Below are 27,963 nucleotides of genomic sequence, written 5' to 3'. Positions count from 1 at the left end.
CTTTTTCTTTGTTAACGCAACATAATTGGGGGCCAGATTTGTTTCTTCCAAATATCTGTTACTCATGCCAGTGGCTGTGCAAAAACAATTACCTTAAATTCTTTAAGATGAGATGAAGACTGGGAAAGGGGGAGGAACTGTGGGAGAAAAAGTCATGGAAGGTCAGGGAGGAGGTTTAAAACACTCAGACTTGTGGATTTCAAACTTGACAGGGTTTTGTTGTTGTTTTAACAGAAAGAACTCCTCTTTCAAGCAAATTCTTAAGAGTAATCCCCAGTTTTCATTCCAATCAGAAGCGTGCTGCTCCAGTTGGCATAGGAGCCGGATGACACTTCTGCCCTCTCGGGCGCAAGGTTATCAAAAGAGCTCAGATCTGGCCCTTGTGAACAAGGGAGGAATGGGGCCCAGAGGTTGACGGTACCTGCTGTGTGCCACGGTTGGTACAGTGAGGCTTGTTCAAGGTCACCCAGTAAGTTAGAAAAGGGCAGCCAGGCTGGGGTATAACCATGCATGCGACACCATGGGCCGCTTAGAAAGCAAAACCCTGCTGGTGTACTTCAGGAGGCGGACGTGGACACAAGCGGACCTCCCTGGTGGTGGTGCAGATGGGAGGAACCGCTAGGTGCTCCCTGCAGAGCCTGGCTCTCGGCCCTGTGTTTGCAGGGTTGCTGCAGGGAGAGCTGAGGGGAGGGGAGGCAAGGATGAGTGCCCAGTATGCTTGGGCATCTTGCCATCAGCCCCGCGTGATGTCACTCCAGGTTACAAAAGAAAAAAGAAAAAAAAGGAAAAGCCAGCAGCTCTGTCCCCTCTATGCCCCTACCCCCCATCCCACCCAAAGCCTAACATCTGCACACCTGCAAGAACATCCTCTTGTCACTGGAGAGATGCCACTTAGGGACTCTAGACAAGTCACGTCAGCAAGAAAGGAATCTTCGGCTCTAGTTCAGGAACATAAAAAAGGTGCTGTGCTAATCTGGTTTGTTCTTAAAATTGTTGTCAATGCCCTGGGCGGGGGGGGGGGGCGGGGGGGGGGGCAGGAAAGCTCTTTTAGCAATATTCCCGTTTGGTTGAGATTTGCGGAGGAAAACATCCCATCTCCCTCATGGTGACAGTGTTTTGGTTCTCCTGCGTCCTCGTGGCTCTCCCTGCCCGGCCGTGCTGGGCCCAGACGAGAGTGTACCCAGAGACCGGCGAGAGTGAGGACAGTCAATGATAGGGTTCGCAACAGGCACCTATGGAGAGGACTGTGGCTCCTGTGTCACCCAGAGTTGTTTCGTAACTCTCCTGAAAGACGCCCTCTGGTACCCCAAGTGCCACGCTCCCTGGTGTGACCTGTTGTGATTTTCAGAAGGGAGTGCAGAGAAGTGAGTGAGGAGCCATACTGAGTCATGCTTTCATCGCAGACTCCCCTTCTCTCCCGCCCAACACGGCTGTGTGGAGGCCACATGCTATTAGTTCCACATAATTGAAAAGTGTGTCAGGATCTCTCAAACAGGAACCCAAAACATGCTGCTCAGTTGTCACCTCCAACGTGACTAATGCAGTCGTGTCTTAATTAGTCACCGCTCGCTGTGCTGACAGCGTCAGAGCCCCATTCCAAGGCCCGTTTGTGGTGCAGATGAGATGAAAGGACCGAGGCTTGCCAGGTTCTCAGGTCCCGTTCCCACTGAGCACTCTGCACCAGGAGGCCCCTGCCAAGTGCATTGGTCAGATCAGGGCAGCATTGTGACAGGACAGTCAACAGGAGGGAGGGAGGTACTGAGACAAGTACATGGTGGGCTAGAAGAGTCCCTCATAAGTTGGTCGTCACGTCACAGGCCCAGGCAGCTCCTGCGAGGCCGAAGTGGCAACTCTGGCTGAATCACACCACCTGCCCGGTGACAGCTGATAGAACCGGGCACTCACCTGCCCCAAGGAAGGCCCCTCCACTGGTTCACTTATGACCCTGCGCCCACAGGAGCCACCCTATGAAGACAACCTGGGCCAATTCCACTTCTCTTCAGGGGCTCTGCATTCAGAACAGAGCTTACAGCCAAAAGAAGAGACTGTGGGCCCAGACTGTGGGCGAAAAGAAAGGTGGTGAGAGAGACTGCCTCATCAGTGGAAGAACACAGAACACTGTTTTGGGCAGAAGGGAAAAGCAGTGAATAAACTGCCAGTCCTGTCACTCTGGGACACAGACATCTGCATCGCAGGGCCGAGGGAGCCAGCCACTCTTTCCAAGTCGGGATCACCATCCAGTCACGTCCACCAATGCAGGGAGAACTGTTCTGATGACAACTAAAAATGATTCACATACCTAAGGTACTTGCCCACCTTTCTTTCAAAATTTAAGAATTTTTTGTTTCATTTTTAGAAAAAGTGATATAAAAGATCTTCACACAAATGTGGAGAAAATAATTTACTCATTTTAAAATTGGAAAATTGACGTGAAACTAGCAATATGAATACACTGGTTTTAAAAAAAAAAAAGGGTCGGAGGAAGGAGGTGCCCTGGTGAACTAGGTAGGTAAGTGGCAGCGGGTGGGGCAGAGCATACACACAGGAAATTGGCATGAAACTAGCAATACAAACCCAAGTTTAAAAGAAAAAGAAAGAAAGGCAGGAGGAAAGAGGTGCCTTGGTGATCAGGCTGGTAAGTGGCAGGGGGTGAGGCAGAGCATGCACACCACCAGAGCCAGGAGTCACCGCTAAGGAAGCTTTAAGTGGCATGCAGCAGCCCCTCACGGAGGGACTTGACAGGCCAAACCCCACGTCACCAACACGTGTGGCCAGGGCAGCACAGAAAGATGAAATGCGGTCGCTCTCACCATCAGAGGTTTCTGTTTCATAAATGGATGTGCTTTAGAGACTTGCTTCCATGGAGAGGTAGCCTCACTTATATTTTAAGTGGTACTTAAGGCCTGAAGTGTGATCCCCCCCCCCCACCAGTTCCTTCCTGGGTAACGTGGGGCAGCTCAGCACCCTTGTAGGCCAGCCCCTCCAGACCCAGGTGCAGCTCTAGGGGGCGGGGAGTGAGGAGGGGTGGGGAAGCCCCAGAACCAGTGGTCGGGCCCAGCTGTGCTGCAGGGAGCAGCCGGGGTGGAGACAGAGACCATGGGCCACACAGGGCCTGCTGCTCAAGTGCTGGAGCCCAGGAGGCAGGTGTTAGTAATGGGAAAACACCCGCTTCCCAAAAGCCTGGGCCATGAGAACTCCTCTTTCTATAAACGAGGAAGCAGGCCACAGCAAAGAGCCCTGGGTGACCATCCCAGCTGGCCATCTCTCCAGAGGAGCTGGCCCTGCCTGGCGGCCAGCCTGTGCTGACAGCAGCACCTGGCTGGCTGTTTGGAGACTAGATGAGATGCGCCCTCGCTATCAGATGCAGAGCTTCTCCGGGAAGAAAAGCAGAGTGGGAGCTGTGGAACTCACACTCCTGAGGAGCTACGGAGTCAGTGATGCTACTCAGGCAAGGGTGGCTCTCTTCCTAGAGCTGGGCACAGATGCCGTGAACATGAGCAGAACTGGCCCTGGGCCCTGACTCGGGTGAGGATGATGGGGTATGCCAACCCTGGTTTGCCAAAAAAGCTGGTCCCAAAGCCCCACCCCAGAGACGCAGATGCTAAAGGTCTGGAGGGGTCCTGGAAACCTACATTTCTGACTTGCTATCCAGGAGATTGTGAGGAAGGTGGTGTGAGGCCCACACTTCGAGTCTGGGGTTAAGTGGGACGGGGCTGAGTGACAGGGTCCTAGCAGAGAAGAGGGGTGGTCAACAGCAGCAGAGAAGGAAATTGTGAGGGCTAGAGGCTCATGTCTGTGTGTTCAAGAGAGCAAAAGTACTTGCAAGGGAGGGCTGCTTTCTCTATGTGCCACCTACCCTACCCCATGGAGCAATCAGTTCTTCTGAGCTGGGCTGACCCTGCCTGACAACACAGGACCAGGCCCATGCTTCTGGAGGGCCTCTGACTGCTCAGTGACACCTTGCATTTAGCTACTGTCCCTGCAACTAATACAAGTGTTCTCTCTTTGACTAGATACACAGGTGTCCAAGTAACTGGGTCCTAGTCTCAGGGCACTGGTGGGTCTTTATCCTTGGCCTCTTGGCACTGGCTCTGGGCCAGTGGATTTATTTTTACTTGATTAAAAAAAAATTTAAGTAACGGTTTATTTTGTATTGAAGTATAGCCAATTAACAATGCTGTGATAGTTTCAGGTGGAGAGTGAAAAGACTCAGCTATACATGTGTCCATTCTCCTGGGTCACTGGATTTAAATTTGTGTACTTCAGGCAAACGGCCATCTGATACAAGCTGCCCTGTTCTCTGGGTGTAAACACAGAAGGTTTGGGGACATCAGGGCTAGGTGATTATTAACTATCATCACCCAAGATATAGTTTGTGCATGTAGCTCCAAAGGCCAATTACATCTAATTAATACATTAATGATATCAATGAATATATTAACAACAGAAGAAAAATACCTTGCTGCCTGATAACAAAGCCTGGTGACCTCACCGGCTGGATGCAGGGCACAGAGGCAAACCTTCACCTGGGCTCACACTGTGGCCTGGAGGACCAGACCTGCAGGCCTACCAGCCTTGTCCTGGGGCTGGAATTCAGGTGCACTGACCAGGGCCAGAAGTAAGGGGTCAGCGGGAAAGGGGCGTGATTCAGTGATACCTGTCATGTAGAATTTACCCTATTTTATTCTAATGGAAAAAAGACACCTCTACTCAACTCTAGTTGTCATCTGTATAACCTCTTCATGAGAACTTACAGCCAACTGCAAAGCGGGCTTCCCTTCAGGGGACAAGACAGCTCACGAAGGATCACAGTGTCCTCTCTCCAGTGGCCAGGCCAGAGATGAGCCAGCTTGCCCCTGCTGTGGGAAGGCATGTGGTAGCCTTTGGGAGGACAGCCATGAAGGGGACAGATGTTGACTCCGCCTGGCTAACTGTGGGAAATGTGAGCTAAAAGCCTCTGTGTTTTCATTTCTTAGATTTCTCATTAACATTTCTCTGTCTCTAAAAAGCCAGGCCACAGTGGGGAAAGCCACAAGTCCAGGGCCAACTTTGTTGTACAACATCACAAAACACCAAGTCTCCTTCCTGCTGTTAGAGAATATGGTAAATACTCCTGTGGAGGGTAAAGTGGCTATATCTGTCCTTCTGAGCTAGATGATTATTAACAATTGACATCCAAGATAGAATATGTGGGACATGTAGTTCCTAAGGTCAATCACACCCAAGAGGAATTAATACATTACTCAAAAAGAAAAATGCCGATTACAGCAAAATGGTGAAAAAAATAATTGTATCTATTTTAAAAGAACTTTTTGGTCTTCCCCTGGAAATGGAACCCCTTCCTATCTGAAACCTCAAATGGATGGTAAGTGTTTGGTCCGGTGGTTTGCTCCGACAACTCACCTGCCTGGGTTGGTCTCACTGCACTGCAGACCCCTGGCCTGGCTCCTCTCCACAGAACACGTGTTCCACCCACAAGACCACCCCACAGCTGGTCCAGGTGCCACAGGGCTTCCACAAGGTCATGTCGTTTTGTCAGCGAGTCTGGGCACGCCTAACTGAGTCCTAAGAAAGTGAATCAGCTTGGTTTCTGTGAGGAATGCTGTCCCGAGGGTCACTCCCAAACAGAGGGCCCCCACAGCGACGTGTGCCAGCCGGGCTAGCCAGCCCCACTCACAGCAGAGGAATACCTGTGGAAAGAAACCACCATCACTCCCTGGCCCCCCAGTCATATCTCCTTCCTTTGGGGCAAGCCAGGGAGAGTGGAGACTCTACGACTCCAGCTTCGAGTCAGGAAAAGGTGTGACAGCTATGGACTAGGGTCTACTCTGTTCCCACAGGTACCACTGCTCAGTCATTTCTATCGCAAGATGCTGGCCTGAAGCTTACGGGAAGGGGTACGAGGAAGCAAGTACTTGTCCAGCTGGTTCAGGCAGAATAGGAAGGGGATATCTGGAACAAGGGAGAGTGGACAGACTGCAAAAGCATGTGGTGTGAAGGCTACGGGGAGTCTCACCTCTGAAATAGCAGTAATGCCACCACTGAGGGCAAATGTCCCGAGGAGGACGGGTGACAGGAACAGGCCAGCCAGGGGCCTATGGGGGCTCTTCTGGTAGTAGCGGTGGATGAAGTAAAGGCTCTGCGTGATCCGAATGCCCATGTTGAAGCAGTTGGCCAAGATGAAGCCCACGCTGCCACACCAACGGGTCAGGACATAGGATAACATCAGAAAGGAAGACGACAGGGCCAGCATTGTAAAATTGTACCTGAGGAGAGGGAGGCAGGCAATGCAGGGCAGTGGGTACCTCGTCCCAAGGCAGGGCTGCTGCAAGGAAAGGGGCCGTGAATGTGAATTCACCTCTGAGATCCCATGATCCAGGAGATTTTTACATCAAATGCTAAGTGGATAACATGGAAACATCACTGTCCCCCTCAGCCCTGAATAGAAGAGTAAAAAAATGAACAATTCAACATATTTATGGTATTTAAGGATAGTAACTGGTTAAGTGACACTTTGTAAACAAACGCATAAAAATCCTGCTCAGCCTGCCTTCAAAGTGAGGCAAAGAATATGACATGGATTAATGGTTTCATGTGAACAGCCACTGTGAAAGGTACTGTGAGTGCTGCTGGGGATGCGCTGGTGGATGAACACAGGGCCCTTTTCCTGTGGAGCTTGAATCCATTTTATAGACAAGGAAACCAGGCCCAGAGAGGCTGAGTAATCTGCCTAAGGAGTGAACCAACAGCCCAACCTGACCCCTGGCCCCTAAACTTTAGCTCTGCTTCCTTTGGGAAAGGCAGAAGCCCCGTAACCTTGGCCAGCAGATCTCACTCAAAGCAAGTGACCAGCTTCCATAACAGAATGGGAAGAGGAGGCAAGGCCTGGCTCACTGTCAGGGTTTCCCAGACGCTCACACATCTCTCCGTGGCTCTCCACATTCTAGAGCTCTGTGGGTCCTGTGACTGGAGGGCTTACACTGTTCCTTTCACTTCTCTGATTCCAGGGCAGTACATCACTCAGTTATCTTCAGTTTTCAGCTCTTGACTAAGTCTCAGAAAAGATAAAAGTCTTCCAAAAGGCTTGTGGTACAACCGTGAACCAAAGTCTCCAGCATCTTGTTTCTGCTGAGCACACAGTAGGCAATCTAAGTGTATAGTTGTTGAGGAAACCAAACCCCTTAGATCCCCAAGCTGTGTCAGTTGGGTTTGGAAACCTCAGAGACCACCACTCAGCTTCTGCACAGGAAGGCAGGGTGGCGAGAATGCCACTGGGTCCCCCAAATGCCTGGGTTCCTGTCCTTTGGGTGACCAAGCCCAAGGTGCTATGGGAGACGTAATTATCGGAGTGTGTGGCATCAAGAACACACATGCACACCTATACTCTAACAGGGGACAGTGCTTTCATCCAGAATTCCAGAGAAGTAATTCATTTGCTTGTCAGTTGACACAGTTTCTTTTTAATGAGTAATGGAAGTACAAGAGCCCACATCTTCACAGAGGAAGCTTCTTCACTAATGCTAATCAATAATCAGAATGGCAAACTTTTTAACAAGTCACTGAGGGTGGGCCCGTACTCTGACCAATTTTCCAAAAAGAAGACAAAGCGTAATGTTTGGTTCTTCTTCAGACCATGGGTTCATAAACTTTCAAAGTCATGTTCACCCAACTCCAACCAGAAGGGAAACAATGAATGAAACTGGTAGTTAATTCATGTTAACTCCAGCAGGGACAAATCGCTGTGTGACTTCTTTGGTGTAGCCACTTGGGAGGCGCTAATGATGAGGAAGTCTACGGTTTCTCATTAGAAGAAGGCTCTGCAACTGTTGAACATTCCAACATTTCACAAATCTATAGCCTTAAAGGCATTATCCACTTCAGGATAAAATAAGAATTTTAAAGATAAAATTAAAATGCCACTTTGTAATCAATGGAAAATTAGTCAGCAACAATGATTATTTTCTAAGGTTTGGTTAACATAAACAGGAAGTTATCTTTAATCAGGTTTATCAAAAGATAAGCAACTGAAGTGTCCCCCAGTGAGTGTTGGCTGAAAACATCAAGGTACAGCCATAACAATGTAGCCCAGGTAGCCATGGAGAGGATGGCATGGGTCTCTTATGTGCCTAGGTGAGAAGACAGTACTTGTCCTTCATTCAGTCAACAGTTATGGAGTCCAACTCCACGTGGGGCACTCAAGGGCCAACAAGTCATACAAAGGAGCTGTCAATCTTCGGCCTCTGCATCACTGTCCTCTCTGCCTGAAGGTTCTAGCCCATCTATGCATAGCAGACTCTTCCTGGTCATCGAGGCCTCAGCCTAATGGAACCTTCTTAGAAAGACCTCCTGACCTAAAAGGGCTCCCACTCTCACCACATAACCCTGTTTTAGTTCTCCATAGAGCACAATTTTCTTATCTATTAACTTGTTTGCTGTCTGCTTCCCTTATTGTCAGCTACAGGAGAGCAGGGAATCACATCTGTTTTGTTCATGGCTGTACTCCTGTAGCTTAAAGCAATGCCTCTTAGAGAACAGATACTCAAAAAAATTTGTCAAATGAACAAGAAAAAAAGAGACAGCCTTAACAAAACACAACCAAGATTCTTCAATGGGGCATAATGTAAAGCCATCAGTCTTCTATATAGATTATGAGGCTATTAACAAAAAAGGAACTTGCAGCTCAAAGGACATTCTACTATTTTACATCCAACCAAATGCCTTATTTTTATTAAAAAACAAACAAACACACACTGATTAACCTGTAGTTCAATAAGTAAAATAGATAAAAGCTACTCAATTATACTACAAAAAAATCTTACTACTGTTTTATGTCTGACTAAATTCATAGAAAGGAAAAAAAGGCTGAGATCAGTGATGAGCCCAGGTACTACATGTGTTCAGAACAAAACTGGGGCTTGGGGCCAGGAGCCCAGACAAAAAGGGGGCTACTGTGTTTAATACAAACGTGGAGACCATGCTTAAAACCTCATTTTACCCTTAGGGGAAGTGAGTTACTTCAGATGAGAATATGGCTCTGTCTTTTCTCTATGTTGACGACTAATACCATGAAAATCATTTTCCAGGTTTTAATACGCTGTCTAGGTCCCATTACAACTAACTTAAAAAGCTGCTTCCTCTGGTTCAATGCAATATAAGAGAAACTAAAGCAATCAGTCACTGTCTGTACTCCCTCATGATTTGTTGGAAGATATATATTTTTAATGTTTTAAGCAGGCTTAGTCTTGTTTCTCCCCTTCAATATTATGCTGCAATTATTGTAACAAAATTCCCTTCAAAGAAAGAGATTCCTAGTCCAGAGTTCTTTCCAACACACTTCAGTACCTTATTTAGTACATTTTAAATTATATTTTTAAATTATTTCATGTTGGAAGCACCTTTCAAGTTAAAAACATAGTATTTTCAAAATTAAACTTAGGATCTTTATATCCACTTTAAAAAAAAAAAAAAGGGACAGACTCAAAGCAGTGTATAGCTATAAATTTAACTGTCTGAAGTAAAAACCATGTCTAGACCACATTTGAAAACTAAGGGTTGTGACCTAAAAGTAGGCTGGGAAATCAATTTAGTGGGTCATGACATGGCAGTTTAAAAAACTGAAACAGAATTAAAAGCCATCATCAGTGTGTTCTGTGTGTAACTGGGGTACTTGTTGCTTTGTGGAAGCTTCGTTTCAGTCACACCTAAATATGCACTGGGTCACAGTGTTCAACATAGTTTTTACTCTGAAAGCTGGTCTGGGTCAGCAGTTCCTCAAGCCCTAGCTACCATGAGCGATCTCCTGGAGCAGACTCCTCGGCCCAAGCCCCTAAAATTTCAGTTCAGCTGGTGTGGGAGAGGGCCAGAACTTCTGAGGGGAATTTGATCAGTCTGGGCTGGGACCGCTGCTCTACACTCCAGTTCTCAACTATGGTGTAGCCCACAGGTCACCAAACCTCTGAGACAGGCCACAGTGGGAAGCAGACAAAGGCTGCTGTGAATCAGAGGAAGGGCTCCCCCCTCTCTGAGGTACCCTACCAGGCCCCTGAGGGGTTTCAACAGCACTCAAGGTACTACAGAGGCCTCCTGAAACCCCCATGGGACCCAGACCTCAAGGGGCACAGGGATAACGAGGGCTACTTGCCCCATTTCCTACTCCCGCCCCTTCTCCTCTCTTCTTCCTCTTTCTCCTTTGCCGCTATCAGTGCTATCCTTCTTCTCAACTACATCCTACAGAGATGTCTTCAGATATTACCTTTCTACTTTTGGCATTTGGGAGACAAGAGATCAATGATCCTGGGTGTGGATCAGAGGCTCATACCAGAAGTTGACATCAGAATCACTGAGGAGGTTTAAAGAAAACACTTATATGCTCAGGGGCTGCTGGTACTGTAGGTACGGTAGGAGAGAGAGTGGTGGGAGTACAGTAGATAGGAATCTTCATTTCTAACCAGCTCCATCGGGCATTCTGACTCATAACCAGTATTAAGAACTACTGCTTGAAGTCCAGGGCAGAGGTCCCAACCTCAGGGTCAATGGACGGGAAAAAATGCGTCAAAACTTTTATGCGCACTTGAGTGTCACAGAGCCCTGAGACTGTCCATAAGTCTGCTTTAAAAAAAAAAATTTTATTTCTTTATTGTTCGCTGTGTTGGGTCTTTGTTGCTGTGCACGTCCTACTCTATGGTTGCACTGCTAAAGCTTCTCATTGCGGTGGCTTGTCTTGCTGCGGAATATGGGCTCTAGGAGGCACAGGCTCAGTGCTTGTGGCTCATGGGCTTAGTTACTCCAAGGCATGGGGAATCTTCCAAGACCAGGGATCAAACCCGTGCCCCCTGCACTGGCAGGTGGATTCTTAACCACTGGGCCATCATGGAAGTACCTGTAGACCTGCCTCTTGAGGAAGCTCCTGAGTAACCCTCTGGAGCACTGGGCAAGGAGGTGGTGGAGGAGGGGGTCTTGTCTGGTGCCTGCCTCTGCCAACCAGGACTAACACAGCCCTTCAGGGCCTAGATTTTTCCCTTGACAAAGGGAGGCGAGGTACAGTGGCTGCTCCCCAGCCCTAGTGTGGAGACGACTCACTGAATGGTGCCTGAAAAAAGCACCACACTCCAGGCTCTAAAAGAGTCTTCTATAAGCACACGTTCAGGATGAAAAGAAAGAAGCTACTTCACTTTGGTGGAAGGCCATGATTACAGGTGTGTCTTGAAGGTTACCTACCTGTCTACCTCCTCTTTGCTCATAGCGGCAAATGTGAAACACTCAGTCACTCCATTGATGGCAAGCAGGAGGACGTAAAGACAGTAGGCTCGCAGTAGGACAGGACCTGTAAGGAAACAACCTGATGAGATTCCAGAGCCCAAGTGGGAGGCCCCCGTGCATCCTCACATCGGCTGGGAGGCGAGAACACCAGAGTGGGTCATGAGCCCTGCTGGTGTGGTCACTGGGCAGATGTGGGGTCTTAACTATCTGGAAGGACTCTGAGCATTCCAGGGCACTGACCAAAATAAACAGCTAAAAACAAATGGACAGTTAGGAATAGATATACAGATTTCTTGCTTAGCAACTAAAAGGTTATCTGGCTAGCAAACAAATTTCACTTTTTGAATCAGCAAGAAGCAGCCTGCTAGTCTGAGAACTCAGGGACACTAGTGGCCCTGCAGGTGAAGACAAACTCAGCTGAAGAGGCCCTGAAGAAGCCCAGGACTCAGGAGGAGCAGGAAACTATGGAGATAGAACACCCACAACTCTGCAGGGAGAATCAGGGTTCGTAAGATTATTTTCTTCTAAAACAAAGTGATTAAATTCTATAGCTAACTAACAAGCTTTGGGAAAATCTGCTAACAGAAGATCAGGAGCCTTAAAATGGAGTTGATCCCCTCTTTTTTTTTTTTTTGCCATGCTGTGTGGCTTGTGGGATCTTAGTTCCCTGACCAGGGATTGAACTCAGGCTGTCAGCAGTGAAAGTGTAGAGTCCTAACCTACAGGACGGGGATTCCCTGAGTTCCTCTTTTAAGAGGGCCATTACTGAGAGGCAGTCAAGCAGTTTCTAATAAAATAAACATGTACGCAACCTACTATCCAAAAATTCTACTCCTGGGTATACAACCAGCAGAAATAAATGTACATGTTCACAAAAACACGTGTACAAAAACATCTGTAGCAGTTTTATTCCTAATAGCCCAAAATGACCATTGACAGGAGAAAGGATAAACAACATGTGGGCCATCCATACAAAGAAATACTTCTCAGCAATCAAGGAAAAAAAAAAAAAACTATTGATCCATGTGAAAACATGCATGAATCTCAAAAACTTCATACTGTGGGAAAGAAGCCAAACATGAAAATGCTCACACTGTGTAATTTCACTTATATGAAATTCTTTTTAAAAGTAATACTAACCTACGGTGATAAGAAATCAGAGCAGTTCTTGCCTCTGAGGTACAGTGGGGCAGCTGGGTGGAAAGGGCCCTATGAGAACTTTCTGGGGTAACGGAAATGTTCTGTATCTTAATCTGGATATTGGTTACAAGGTGTAGACATTTGTTGAAACTCAAGAGTACAGTATTTTACTTTATGTAAATTAGACCTCAATAAAGAAAAAAAGAAACCACTAAAAGAAGAGGGCAGGACAAGGGGAGTTCCAGAGTCTCAGAATCTGAAACTTATTCATGGTTATGAAAGCTGCTTGATATGAAAGGTCCCCGTGCCACAGGGACACTAGTTTTATGACCATCAAAAATAACAAAAAGAAGTGATATGGTGGTGAGCTGTTGATGTTGACCATAGCTGTGGTCCTAAGATTAGGTCTCAGTCTTCAGTGAGTTTTTGCCTCTGGACTGTGAACTTCACAAGTATTTCCGAATTTTTTTCCTCCCCCTTCAGATGAGATAGGATTGCTAGACTAGACTGGAGTTGGGAATCAGCACACCTTACAGACACTGCGTGCTTGGTTCCAGACCACTGCAATAGAGTGAATATTTTAATAAAAAAGGTCACATGAATTTTTTTGGCTTCTCAGTGCATATAAAAGTTATGACAACATACGGTATTGTATTAGTTGTACAATAGCACTATGTGGTATTAAAAAAACAAATGTAGTTACCTTAATTTAAAAGAATATATTGCTAAAAAATGCTACCCATTATCTGAGCCTTCAGCAAGCTGTAATCTTACTGGTGGAGGGGCTTGCCTGATGTTGGTGGTCTAATGGAGTTGATTTCATGGGACTGATTGGATTCATTTGATTTGATTTGGTTTGGATAAAAAGAACTGCTGTAGTAATAAGAGAATAGACTCTTGTATGATTTTAATACCTTTATACTCTGAAATTTTTGCACTTTGTTTTGTCCCTGGATGTTTCAGGGTCTCCCAGTTTATAGTCTATGGGAACTTGAATAAAATTTGCATCCTACTATTGTGTGAAAAAGGTAAAATGTTAAAAAAAAAGAAGAAGAAGAAGAACTGCTTTAAATAGGCCTAGAAAAGGGATAGTGAGCTATGGGTGAGAAGCATTCTATGGTCCTATGATTAGGTCTCAATCTTTAGCGAGCACGCCTCTGGACTGTGAACTTCCCAAGTACTTCGGAGTTTTTTTCTCCCCATTCAGGTCAGGATGGCTAGATTAGACTGGAGTTGGGAACCAGCATACCTCAGAGATATTGTGGGTAAAACAACCAAAAAACAAAACAAAGACAAAAGGAGTACTAAGAGTAGCGCTGATGGCCCTCTCTTGGGTTCCACATTTTCCTCATGTCAGGCTGCATCTCATTCCCCCAGACTGCTGCAGAAGTAGCTGGCCCCTACCACAGCTGTGGGATGACTCCAGCAGAGGAGGCAGCGACCAGGGTCTGCCCTGTGGGGGCTCAAGGCTACGCTCAATGTGCTTCCTGCTGCTCTCCGTCCTCCTCTCTCTAGCAGAGAGGAGCGGGGCTCCTCTCACAGCCTGCACCTCTCACTTGGTAACTGAAAGTTGATGGCACATAGACAGCGTGCTGCTTTGCACTGTGGAGAACACAAACACCGGCATGAAACGGTGATTCGAGTAGAAGGGTTTTGAGTCAACTTTAGGGAAAGAGGTTGGAATTGGGGAACTTGCAGATGGAACCTTAAATTCTGGGTTGAGCTGAGTGGTAGTATGAGTTGAATTATATTGCCCCCAAAAGTAATGTGATGGGAAAGAATCTGCCTGCAATGTGGGAGACCTGGGTTCGATCCTTGGGTTGGGAAGATTCCCCCCGGAGAAAGGCATGGCAACCCACTTCAGCATTCTTGCCTGGAAAATCCCCATGGACAGAGGAGCCTGGTGGCCTACAGTCCATGGAGTCGCAAAGAGTCAGACGTGACTGAGTGACTAACACTTTTACAAAAGTAATGTGAAGACCTAATCACCAATAACTTAAGAGTATGGTCTATTTGGAAATAGCATCTTTGTAATAAGTTAAAACGAGGTCATCAGAGTGGGCCCTAATTCATTATGACTGGTGTCCTTATGAGAAGCAGAAGTTTGGGCACAGAGATAGTCACAGAGGGAAGATGATGTGAAGACACATAGGGAGAAGACAGCCATGTGATGGGAGTAATGCATTTCCAGCCAAAGACTGCCAGCCAACGCCAGAAGCTGGGAGAGGCGAGGAAGGATGCCTCCCCTAGAGCTGCCACAGAGAGCAGAGCTCTGCTGGCTCCTGGATTTCAGACTTCTGCAGAACTGTGAGACAATCAATTTCTGTTCTTACAAGCCACTTAGTTCATGACACACTACGATCCCAGCCGTAAGAAACTAATATTAGGAGCCTGAGAAGAAAAAAAGATTTTTAAAAAGTGAAAGAGGAGACACTGCTTTGGGAAAGCAAGTGTTCTCCTTACTGGCTGCAAATAATAAGCTCTTCCTTCTCCAGAAAAAAAAAAAAAGTAAAAGAAAGGGCAAGAGAGAAGCACCTAAGAGATGAATGTGAGAAGTCTCAGGTAAGTTCATTGAATGTTTGTATTTTCCTTTAGGATGGAAAAGCTAGATAAGAGGAAAATGTCTGATCAAAGTCTCAGACCACTTCCACAGCCCCTAATTACACACAGGGCTGAGCCCAAGCACTGCAAAGCAAACCCTCAGTGCTCCACGAAAGTCTGCTGCGGCCAAGTCCCACGTTAGGAAAGCAGCACAGAGGTCTCTAAAGGGGCCACTGCAGGTCTGGTCACAGGTGAGTCCACTTCACGGGCAAGGACAAAGACCAACATGCAACTGGGGCAACTGAGGACAGCAACGTTGCAAGTTCCACTTTCAAAACTAAGTGGTTGGGCTGAGTCACGGAAAGTTCCTCATTCTTTTCTGATTCAGTAAGACTTTCTGGAGAAAGTCAATGATTTGTGAGTATTTAAGGGAACAAAAAAAAGACTGTGGCGAGGCGTATTGGGGTAGAGAGCAGCAGTGTTAATATCTTTGGCACTAGAAAGGCATTTGGATTTGCAGCACTAGTCCGGAGAGTTGGGAAGAGGGCAAGGAGAAGAGGGGTGGTGTGGAGACAGGGAAGGAAAGCCAGCAGGCACCCTGGGGAGACACACTCACCCTCCCAGAAGGCACACACAGCTGGAAATGCGGTCAAAATGAGAGGGAGCGGTGATGAGGAGACAGATGCTGGAAGACCTCGCTGGGGGGATGCTGATGGAGGCCTGGGCCAGGCAAGAGACGACAAGGGTCCTAAAGATGCTGCAGTGACTGCAGCAAACCATACATCCTTTTCAGAGACTGAGGAACCAGACCACTCAAGATTCTTCTCTCTCTGAAGATGAGACCAAGAGAATATCTTATTGAGTCTAAAATGATCAATGACTTTGACATAAAACATCAGAGACAGAATTCGTTACCTTCTTTTATCAACTAACACTGACCCTTTTAGCTGACAAATCTATCATCAGTGCTTAAGACTGGAACCAGCATCTCACTTGAGCAAAAGGGTCACACAATGACAATGGTTTGTTGATGTATCTTCAGTGATTAATGACTCAGGCAAGTGAAGACTACGTTGATGGGACAACCCTTTCCTTGTGGCACTGGCCTGTGGCCGCATTACAAAGGCTGCTCCTTGGTGATTACCTTTCTAGACAGGCAGAGCTGCTGTGAAATAGCTTGTCTTACTCTCTGTGCAATGACTTGCTGATGGCTTCCTACAGTTGCCTGACCCAGGGCGCTACAAACCACACCATTGGTTTCACAGTAGCTGTTTGTCCAAACCTAATGACCTTTGTTCTTGTGTAGAAACTCGGCCCTTCTTTTCCTAATACTAAATGTTTGGGCCCATTATAGTGGAGACAAAAACATGCCAGTGATCTTGCAGAATGGCATCTGAAAGGGTCCTTTACATTTGAGACAGGGCAGCAGAAAAAAGTCTTCAAGGATCTTGTCTAGTGATGTGAGGAATTAAAAACATCTTTGCACAACCCAAGAGGAAACACTGTAAATGGATTGCTAGTCCGTGACCCAGTGCATCCTGAAACTGGTAAGGTCCCCAGGGCCTAGCGATGCTGTGAGACACTCAGTGGCCTGGGCACCAGGTGTTTCCAAGTCAGACACACTCGATACTTTTCTCTTTCAAAACCCAAGAGTCACTGGATTAAATATACCATTTTATTTGCTGAGATCAATTTCATTCTCTGCAAATGGCTCTGGGTTATCCTTCAGAGGCTTTTATGCATCAGGCTGTGAGATTTATGTGGCACTTACTGTCTTCAGAGGTGTTTAGTACCAAGCGGAGACTCATTAGAGCCTGCTCTCTGCCTTCCTCACTTACCCTACAGGGAACACAGGGAAGCACTTGGCAAAACACATTTGAGGCCTGAAAGCAAAGCCAGGGATTCCTAACAACTTCTCCAAGTGAGGTTGTGGGGACTGATCAACCTGCTGCCAGAGCCCCAAATGCACCCTGAGCTGGTGTGACCTCAGGTGCCCCAGCCACTGGCAATCTTCCCTACACAGACGCATATGTCAACCTTATCTGAATTTCATGACTCCTCTCCTTCAGTTGGGAAATTAGAACAGATCTGGAAAAAAACTCTTGTGCATACCTGATCCTGAGCTAAGCATGGCCCCTCCATAGATATCCAAAACCAGCTGAGAATAGGCAAAGCCGAAAACGGTGATGGTCAGGCCGGTCAGCAGGGCCAGCTTCAGCAGGGACTCTAAAACCGCGGCGGCCACAGCAACATCCTCCTGGGGCCGGGGGAGAAGGAAGGAAGTGGGATGAATCATGAGCTGGAGAGAAACTTCCCATCTGGCTTTCTCCCTCTGCTGTTTCACGGATCACTCTTTCAACTGCTGAGGACCATCGCTGCTTTCCTATAGCCTGGGTTTGTTTCTATTCAATTAACAAATGGAGGAAAAAAGACAAAGTGTGCCTCCTTAAGAAAGCAGGGGAGGGTTAGTTTTTAACTCGTTTAGGATAAATTGTCTCAAATGTTGCCTAGGAAACACTCACTTTCCCCTCTGACATTTATTCTTAAATGGACAAGTTTTTACATCGCCGGCTAGCTTTGTCAGTGTGCTTCTCCTGACAAGCCCAAGTTCTGATGTTTCCGTAATCAACACTGAGAAAACATTCCTAAATCAGACTAAGAACCAGATTGGTTCATTTTGAATAGATATTATGCATGAACTGTCGTCTGCAAAATGTATTCTAAGAGGCCAACTAGTTTGCTTTTAATTCTAAGTCAGACATTTTCAATGATTCTAGGAAAAGGGAAGTTTCTACATGCAAATGCTCCTGGATTAAAATCTCTTCTGTTTTTACTGGCCAGACTATGTAGAGTCTCAGGGTCAGAATGGAGCTCTGGGCACATCACAGTCCTTAAGAAGCTGAACAACTGGTGTGACGAGAGAGCCCATATGCCCTGTGTTTTCCTTTCCATGCCCTCAATTAGCCTTGCCCCAGTCTCTGCAACCTTCGGCTCATCTTTGGTTGAGAATCTGAGGAGGGGGAAGGCAGCCTCATTCTTAAACCTTAGACCTTGGAGGGGGGGAGGGGCGGTCTGTGCTGCAATGGGGACAGCTGAAGAGTTCTGAGAGGGCTGGGACAAAGAAAAGGTCACAGAGAAGGACAAAGGGTGAAAAGAAAGGGCTGGTCAGGAGGAAAAAGAGAAGCTGGAAAGAAGTGAGCTCAGGATCTTGCCATCACTCAGAATGTGAGAGGAGAATGAAAGCTAGAAGAAAATTTCAGATCAAACAGAGGGAAACAGACAGCTCCACGTTTCTGTCTTGCTGGTCCTGTACACACAGAGACAATTACTTCACTTAGAAGATGGGGACATGAAAACCAAGACTACCTGCTTCTGAAGTGTGGCGTCCTTTTCTCTCTCTAGCACCTTAGCAAAGAATATATAAAAACTCTCCTCTATTGGCTGGAAAATTAATCTGGCCACAAGGGAGCCAAGATTATTCACTATATCATACACACCTACAAAAAAAAAAAAAGAAATAGCAGTCTTATTGGTTTTTCTACTTGAATTTTTATAGCACTATTAACATTTTTTCTAATATAATTTTTTAAATTAAACTTTTTGAGATAATTATAGATCCACATGGAGTTGTAAGAAATAAAAGGGAAAGCCATGTACCCTTTACCCATTTACCCCCAAATAGTAAATTCTTGAAAAACTACAGTGTAAGATCACAACTGACATAAATTCAGTCAGGATACAGAACATTTGCATCACTAGTGCTTTTTTATAAAAGTCATTAATGCCAAGTTGATTTTTTTCTATTTTTATTTCCACTACTTAGGGACAGTATTCACAAATAAATGTGAAAAAATATTAAGACCTATTTAGCCACACACACGGGCCAAATCTTCATGACTGTGATGACTTCCCTGTTACCCTGGCTCCCTCTGACCTCCAAAATGAGCCCCAGAGCTCTGCAGAAAGCTGGGTAAGGGCAGGGAATCCCAACAGAGAACCTGCCGCCCAAGACACACAGGAGGGAACAGTCAGATACACATTTATAAAGACCTACAATTTTCAGTCTTCAGGATTCATTTTTTATAACCTTCAGATTTGTTTTTTCATTAAATGTATCAAACTACAGGGGTTTCCCTGGTGGTCCAGTGGTTAGGAATCTGCCTTGTAATGCAAGGGCCTGCGTTCCGCAACAAGAGAAGCCACGGAACTCAGAAGCCCGCACACCACAACCAGGAATAGCCCCCTGCATGCAGCAACAGATCCAGTGCAGCCAAAAATCAATCAATAAACAGATATTTTAAAAAGAATCAAACTACAGAGGCAAATATTAGAAAGTATCATGAAGATAGCTCATCTTTAATTAAAACACTGCAGAATTTCATCTTACCCTGATCCCCAAAATTTAACACGTTCAAAAATGTCATCACATATCGCTCACCTATAAATGGAAAAGCAAAATAATTAGCATTTCAAATACACAGTATTTTATTGCTTCCTTTTCTCTTGTTGTCTATTGTCTCTTCCAGTTGGTAAATACTGTCAAAGCAGAAAAGTTAGATACTTAGCTAATGACATGGTCCTTGTCCTAATGTTGATTTAAAATAATCTCAAAATAATAACAATTTGGAAAGTGCTGGTGGCTTTATTGATAGCAAAGTTACAAACCAATTCAATTAAAAACAACAAAAATCAATCAAACCAGCCTGGTAAGTTTTCTTAAAAGTGTGAAGAGTTACAGAAATGTAATAATAAAAGATAACCTCAAGTTTTCAGGGAGGTCAAATAATCTGAGTGTAAAATCTGTGAAATGAAAGGTCCATGATAAACCATACAGACTCATCAGAAGTTTCCTCTCTGAGCGGAGAAAACTCCTCTCTGTGGAGGCCAGCAATTCTCAGCAGTCCTAGTTCACGGTTCAAATCTAAGACAGTCTAACACCCTCAAGGTGAAGACATTAGCCCTGAGCCCTATTCCCCACTTCCATGAATATTCTTATTATCCCTGAATGGGAAACAATGACCGCTATGGAGGCGCAGCACTGAGGAGGCCACAGCTCTGAAGGGCCAACTCTCACCTCCTAGACAGTTGCTCAAAGAAGAAAGCAGCAGTAACAGACAAGAATGTGATATTCTCTCAAGTCCCTCTCCCGATCCTTTCCTCCCTACAATGTCCCATTTGTGGCAGGGACCTCTGCAGGTCCTTCGAGGCATGGGCCCCCCTGGGGTTACACAGACTCCCATCAGTATCTCTGCTCTTCTCTAATCCATCCTCATCGCTAACAGTTCCAGCTTTTGCAAATACAGATCTTAAGTCATCTCTTCTTTCACTCCTTTAAATGGCTCTATTGTGTTTGCAAAAAGTCCAAATGTCTTGGCTTTGCATTTGGGACCTTTTATAGGCTGACCCTATCTTTTCGACCTAGATAATCATGATGGTGTGATCACTCACCTAGAGCCAGACATCCTGGAATGTGAAGTCAAATGGGCCTTAGGAAGCATCACTACGAAAAAAGCTAGTGGAGGTGATGGAATTCTAGTTGAGCTATTTCAAATTCTAAAAGATGATGCTGTGAAAGTGCTGCACTCAATACGCCAGCAAATTTGGAAAACTCAGCAGTGGCCACAGGACTGGAAAAGGTCAGTTTTCATTCCAATCCCAAAGAAAGGCAATGCCAAAGAATGCTCTAACTACCACACAATTGCACTCATCTCACATGCTAGTAAAGTAATGCTCAAAATTCTCCAAGCCAGGCTTCAGCAATACGTGAACCGTGAACTTCCAGATGTTCAAGCTGGTTTGAAAAGGCAGAGTAACCAGAGATCAAATTGCCAACATCCACTGGATCATCGAAAAAGCAAGAGAGTTCCAGAAAAACATCTATTTCTGCTTTATTGACTATGCCAAAGCCTTTGACTGTGTGGATCACAATAAACTGTGGAAATTTTTTAAAGAGATGGGAATACCAGACCACCTGACCCACCTCTTGAGAAACCTATATGCAGGTCAGGAAGCAACAGTTAGAACTGGACATGGACCAACAGACTGGTTCCAAATACGAAAAGGAGTACGTCAAGGCTGTATATTGTCACCCTGCTTATTTAACTTCTATGCAGAGTACATCATGAGAAATGCTGGGCTGGAAGCACAAGCTGGAATCAAGATTGCCGGGAGAAATATCAATAACCTCAGATATGCAGATGACACCACCCTTATGGCAGAAAGTGAGGAGGAACTAAAAAGCCTCTTGATGAAAGTGAAAGAGGAGAGTGAAAAAGTTGGCTTAAATCTCAACATTCAGAAAGCTAAGATCATGGCATCTGGTCCCATCAATTCATGGGAAATAGATGGGGAAACAGTGGAAGCAGTGTCAGACTTTATTTTTGGGGGCTCCATGATCACTGCAGATGGTGATTGCAGCCATGAAATTAAAAGACGCTTACTGCTTGGAAGGAAAGTTATGACCAAACTAGATAGCGTATTAAAAAGCAGAGACATTATTTTGCCAACAAAGGTCCGTCTAGTCAAGGCTATGGTTTTTCCAATGGTCATGTATCGATGTGAGAGTTGGACTGTGAAAAAAGCTGAGCGCTGAAAAATTGATACTTTTGAACTGTGGTGTTGGCGAAGACTCTTGAGAGTCCCTTGGACTGCAGGGAGATCCAACCAGTCCATCCTGGGGGAGATCAGTCCTGGGTGTTCATTGGAAGGACTGATGCTGAAGTTGAAACTCCAGTAATTTGGCCACCTCATGCGAAGAGTCGACTCGTTGGAAAAGACCCTGATGCTGGGAGGGATTGGGGGCAGGAGGAGAAGGGGACGACAGAGGATGAGATGGCTGGATGGCATCACTGACTCGATGGACATGAGTCTGAATAGACTCCGGGAGTTGGTGATGGACAAGGAGGCCTGGTGTGCTGCGATTCATGGGGTCACAAAGAGTAGGACACGACTGAGTGACTGAACTGACTGACTGACTAAAGCTATCTTTTCAGCCTCCCTTCACCAGCCTCACCCCCACCTCCCATCATCACTCTATCATCCTCTGCTACACCCTACATGGAGGTTTTCACCCCTCCAACTCCTCTGAGTCAGGCTGGGCTGGTGCTCCCAGGCTCAGCTGTTGGTATCCTCACCACCTGCAATGGCTTTTCTGCAGGGACCTCCCTGGGTTCTGGCACAAAAGGCCTCTCCCTCCCACATTCTGACAGCTCCCTGAGGAACCATGTCTCGGCCATCTCCATGCCCCTGGCTGCCTAGCAGAGCTGGTAATGAGAGCACTCAAGAGATGCCTGGAGAATGAGCTGACATTTCCAAGTACACCCCGTATCAGAGTTAACCACACAAATGCTTTAGTCTCTGCGGAGGGAATAAACTCCTTGAAGCCACGTCCTGTTCCTCAGTCATATGTATTCTCAGCACACGACACACAGTGCTCAGGAAATGTGGGGGTAGAAGGTAACAGCACATATATGTGTGTGAGTGTGTACATATACATGTGTATATACACACACACACACTTTTGCTATAACAATAAATGATTTTAAATTTTTTAGAGCTGTAGCTTTCAGAGAAAAAGAATCTAGGTGTCCTTGTCAGGCCCCTTCCTGATTTCACAGCCATGGAGAGGGAGGCCGTAGGAAGTTCCTAGGGGCCCTTTGCCAGCCAGGCCAGGATGGACTGAATATGAAGCAGGACCCCCTCAGGAGGCTCGAACATGTGGCTGACAACCTGCCCCTGTACAGGACTAGTCACAGCAGTCCAGACAACCCAGTCAGGGCCACTCCTAAACTCATTCAAACTGCCCTTTAAACTTTTGAAAGAAAAAAAAAGTGTATTTAAGTAACTACCATTCCTCAAACTCCCTCCATTGTATTGCCTATTGTAACAAAAATGTGAACTATCACAATATACAATTTCACTATGGTTACCTTTCTTCACCAAAAAATAATTGCTGATGACTTCCCTGGTGGTCCAGTGGCTAAGGCTCTGTCTTCCCAAGGCAGGGAGTCTGGGTTTGATCCATGGTCAGGGAACTAGATCCTAAAAGCCACAGCTAAGACCCGGTGCAGCCAAATAAATAAATATTTATAAAAACCCAAACCTTGCTGAATACCTATCAATGTTCCAGGCCTAGCAGGGTGTCAGGGAGACAGTGGTGAACTGCATACTCCATTGATCCCAAGAGTTAAGGCATCTTCACTCAACTCTCTGAAGGTTTCTGACCTTTACTTCCTCCAGAAGTCCTGTGAACAGTTTCGCTTTTGTGATGGAAATGTTATGGCCTCGGGCTAGAAACAGGTGTTCTCAAAGCTGGGGAGCCTTCAGGCACCTCCTGGTTCTATCTTTTAACTCACAAATGAGGGAAGAGAGGCTTAGGGCTTCCCTTTGGAAGTATAATGAAGAAAAGTAAAGAAGGTGGACAAAGAAAAACAAGACAGTAACAGTGATGTTTGTATTAGAATGCTAGAGTTTTAGGAAACTTTTTCCTATTTTCCAAAATTCTTGTAATGGGATTATATTATTTTTATAACTAAAAGATAGTTTTTGAAGACATTTAAAAACATGTTCAGTAATAAATACATAAATGGACAGACACATGAAATTTATAGAGAGAAACAACTACCTTCAGTAGCTTATAGCTGCCTCCAATCTCATTCTTTGAAATAAAGCTGGGTATAAATACATACATATATAAAATAAAATGTACTTTAAGCTCCTGGCTTGTCCTCTGCATTAGAGCTCTGTCACTGTTAAACTGGGAAGTTCTGAGAAGTTGGAAGGTTGAACAAACTACCCCACTGGTGAATCTTACTGTTAAAGAAAATATATTTGATTTAACCTCAAATATTATCATGGCAACATGAAAAGAAATACTAGAAGCATTTCATGTTATTTTTTAATACTAGTTCTTTGAAACCCAGTATGTATTGAGTTCACTTACAGCTCATCTCAATTCCAAATGAGAAAAACTGGGTTCTTAAAAAGGTCAGAAGGGGCTTTCCTGGTGGCTCAGTGGTAAAGAATCTCTCTGCCAATGCGAGAGACATGGGTTCAATCCCTGATCTGGGAAGATCCCACATGCTGTGGGGCAACTAAGTCTGTGTGCCAGAACTACCGAGCCTGTGCTCCGCAACAAGAGAAGCCACCACAAGGAAAAGTCCGTGCACCGCAACCAGAGAAAAGTCTGAGCAGCAGTAAAGACCTAGCACGGCCAAAAGGAAATAAATTTTAAAAAGCTATTTTTTTAAAAAAGCTCAGAAAAAGTGCATAAAATGTTTGGAAAATAAGATTATAGATAGAAGTGAAGTCGGTCAGCCGTGTCTGACTCTTTGGGACCCCATGGACTGTAGCCCACCAGGCTCCTCCATTCATGGAATTTTCTAGGCAAGAGAAATTATAGATAGCTTTCTGTATTTTCTAAACTTTCTGTAATTGATAGGATATTTCTATAATACATTTATTATTACATATATTATATGTATTATATATATTAAATAAATGTAATAATAAATGTATTATAGAAATGTAATAATATATGTAATATATTAGTAATAATATATTATATATATGTAATATATAATAATATATATAATAATATTACATTATTATTAAGTGGGATTCAGGAATGAGACTCAGATTCAAAGTAAGTTGTTCCTAATTCTTGTAGGACCCTGCAGAAGTAATGTAACTTCACTGACCCTCAGTTTCCTCATCCATAATAAAAAGAACAATATCTTTCTTACAAGGCTGTGGGGAGATTTAAATTAAGACAACTGAAGCATCACACTTAATAAATGCTAGTTTTCCTCTCCTTATTTAAAACCCTCCCAGTTCTGAGGGTCCTCTGACCCAGGGGCTCTAGGAAGCAGGTGGTCTGCATCTAGGCAACCAGCAGTTCTATAGGATCCCCTTGCTGATACTTTGTGTGTTTTTGGTTTTGGTTTTGTGTGTTATTGTTTTTTGGCCATGCCCCGTGGCATGTGGGATCTTAGTTTCCTGACCAGGGATCAAACATGTGCTCCCTGCATGGAAGCTTGAAGTTTTAACCACTGGACAGCCAGGAAGCTCCTCGTCACTGACACTTCAGTTTCCTGACTGCTCAGAGCAACCTTTTACTTACCTTCTGTCAAAATCTGTTTCAGGAAAGACTGTTTGAAAAAACTCCAAGTCAATTTAGCCTCTTCCCAATTTACAAAAGCCTGGAAAAAACAAAACAAAAAACCTCTAGGTATTGCAAGTCTAAGAATACAAGAAATGTTACACGGGAGGCAAACTCAGTTTGGCCTCTAAATCCCAACTTGGATAGTCCCCACTAATTTTTCATTTACTGCTTAGCACATAGAAACATCCAACAAATACTGACAAAGAATTTATATTTCTAAATGTGAAGACAGAGGTGACTGGGACAGGTTACAGGCCTGTCTTTGGGCCAGCTTCCATAGCTAAAGTCGACATTTTGGAGAGATGCAGTGGGCTTGCCCTTATGAATCACCCTTTTCCTCCTAAAGAGCCCCCTGAAATCCTACCTTTGGAAAGGCATCAGTTTAAGTTAATGAAAATGCTTCTTAGAAAGCAAGGGTCACTTCCAGTCCTCAAATCTTCTCATCCCTTAGTTTCAGAACCTTTCTTTCCTATTTGGAAGGTAGTTTTGAATCCTTCCAAACCACACTGACTTCAGTGCATCACTGGACCGGGAGCCAATGCCAAGGCAGCTATAGTCCAGGGGTAAATATTCCTCATGAGAAGGAAATCAGTCCTGAATATTCATTGGAAGGACTGATGCTGAGGCTGAAACTCCAATACTTTGGCCACCTGATGCAAAGAACTGACTCACTGGAAAAGACCCTGATGCTGGGAAAGACTGAAGGCAAGAGGAGAAGGGGATGACAGAGGATGAGATGGTTGGACGGCATCACCGACTCGATGGGTCTGAGTTTGAGCAAGCTCCAGGAGCTGGTGATGGACAGGGAAACCTGGAGTGCTGCAGTCCATGGGGCCGCAAAGAGGTGGACACGACTGAGTGACTGAACTGAACTCCCAGAACAGAGCGCCAGACCTCCCTACACCACTAGGGGACACTGTGGACCACATCATCCTCTGATGACAAACACTGATCCTGCCCATCCTTGGCTTCACAGGAGCCAGGGCATAGCACCTTCTCTCTCTCACACTCTGCCCTCTCTATGCCAGGTGGCCCTCTGGAGGGGCGAGGTGTGTGGTCTACAAAGTAGTAACTGTGCTCTTTTCAAAGGAAATGAATAGTTACAGAGTGTCCACAAGGCTTCTGTGAAGCCGACTTGCTGGTCAGGTTGTGATTTGGTTTGGGAGGGTGGCTAAGCCCTTAAAAAAAAGAGTTCCTTGGAAGCTGAAGTAAAAAAAAAAAAGTTCTTTAGGAGAGTGCTCTCATGACAGTGTATCTGATCTGCAAGCTCATGCTTGAACATTCCTTCCTCCTAATGCCTTCAGTTTAAATGGACACATGGTTTAGAAGGAATAGCCACACTGCTTACTAACTGCAAAATGCTCATTAATGATAGAGAGGCAGAAAGTTTGAGCAGAGATTAGGTTTCTACTCAGAGGCATCTGCTAAGTGGTAGAAAAAGAAGTGCATTCTTTGGGATTTTACTGTTCTGAATGGATTTGTCACTTTGAAAGGTCAAAAGAGGCCCCTTCCACAAAAGCTAGCTGAGCTGGTCTATCCGGTTATGAATTTCTCTAGAATCCCCTGACCAACAAGCAATTCCACTGCCTCCCTGTACTGATGGAGAAACTGAGGTACGAATGGTGAAAGGTGATGGGCAGTACCTCTGGAGAAGGTCTGGAATCACAACTCTGGGGCTCACTGTATTGTTACCCTAAGTTACTCTTCCACTTCCCAAACCCCTTGACTTACAATGGTCCAACCAGCTGCATCTTTACCACATTGTCAAGAGTCACTGGGGCCTGGTCCTGTCCCCTGCCCTCCATCACTTCCACACCCCACACGGCACTCCTCTCTCTCCCTCTTGCTGCAGGCCTGTTGACTGCCCTGGCTTTGTCCACACTCCCATTTCCACCCACCCTCCACTGTCCTCATCACTTGAAAAATGACAGATGATTGCCACTGCCTTCTCCTGATCTTAAACCTTTTCTCTCCTTGTGGCAGGGTTCAGGTTTTGGAGTTGAGCTGAGACTAGAACTCAAATTACAGCTCCTGACACTTTTTTTTCACTTCACCAAGTGGCTTGCAGGACCTTAGTTCCCCAGTCAGGGATCAAACCCATGCCCCCTACAGTGGAAGCTGAGTCCTACCTACCAGACTGCCAGGGAATTCCCTACAGCTCCTGACTTACGGAGTATGAAGGCCATGGGCAAGATATTTAACTTTGCTAAGCCTCAGTTTTCTCACCTACAAAATGGGATAGGAAGTCCTATCTCAGGACTTCAGTGCAAATTCTGAGTGCACTACCCTACCCAGGGCACCTTGTATAGTGCCTAACACAGATACTGCTCAGTACATGGTAACTATGTTAAATTTCTCAGCTTTACCTGAATACTAGCTGATCTTGTATATTAAATCACTCAGAAGTGTCAAAGAGTACAAAAGATGTAAACGGCAGCCATTATTTGAGGTGTCATTATTTTAAGGCTAAATAAGTATCTTTAAAGAAGATGGAATTCTATAAGAAGAGGAAAGAAATCTCCTAATTTGGTCAAGTTGACAGTAAATGTAATTTGTTTGACCAGTTTTGTACAAAGGAGTACCCAGGACAGAAAGCTGCTCCAAAGAGTCAAGTTAGGCTCGTGTAGGCACCCACTGCATTCAGATTCAGCTCACTTCTTTTCTTTAAAAACAAAAAAAACAAAAAAAACAAAAATAATGAATTGCTTTACCTGGAGCCTCCCAATCTTCAAGTAAAACAAATAATTACTTTGAGCAATAAACTAATTCCTTTTGGACGAATTCAGAGCATAGAGATTAAACACACAGACTAAGGTTTTTTCACAGACAGAAGTTAGAAAGAAGTGGGCCCAAAGCCAGCT

General features: G+C 45.3%; 1 protein-coding gene across 4 annotated transcripts in view; it reads right to left on the bottom strand.

Annotated features, from left to right (window-relative positions):
- Positions 1 to 2,400: 2,400 nt before the first annotated feature.
- RFT1 (RFT1 homolog) overlaps positions 2,401 to 27,963 on the bottom strand; it is a 40,334-nt gene continuing 14,771 nt past the window's right edge. For 2 of the 4 annotated variants that reach the window (XM_065933489.1, XM_065933490.1), the window contains exons 7-13: positions 25,061 to 25,139; positions 19,328 to 19,378; positions 18,307 to 18,437; positions 17,053 to 17,197; positions 11,218 to 11,323; positions 6,017 to 6,266; positions 2,401 to 5,690 (exon numbers count right to left, since the gene is read on the bottom strand). In XM_065933489.1, the coding sequence (XP_065789561.1) occupies positions 5,523 to 5,690; positions 6,017 to 6,266; positions 11,218 to 11,323; positions 17,053 to 17,197; positions 18,307 to 18,437; positions 19,328 to 19,378; positions 25,061 to 25,139 (930 nt within the window). In that variant the 3' untranslated portion in view covers positions 2,401 to 5,522. Of the gene's footprint in view, positions 5,691 to 6,016; positions 6,326 to 11,217; positions 11,324 to 17,052; positions 17,198 to 18,306; positions 18,438 to 19,327; positions 19,379 to 25,060; positions 25,140 to 27,963 lie in introns of those variants that run through there. The other 2 variants (XM_065933491.1, XM_065933492.1) reach the window with 2 other exon arrangements.

Source organism: Muntiacus reevesi, chromosome 4, assembly GCF_963930625.1.
Source record: "Muntiacus reevesi chromosome 4, mMunRee1.1, whole genome shotgun sequence".
NCBI classification, from domain to species: Eukaryota; Metazoa; Chordata; class Mammalia; order Artiodactyla; family Cervidae; genus Muntiacus; species Muntiacus reevesi.
The sequence above is the reverse complement of the archived record's forward strand: the minus strand, read 5'-3'. Positions and strand labels throughout refer to the sequence as shown.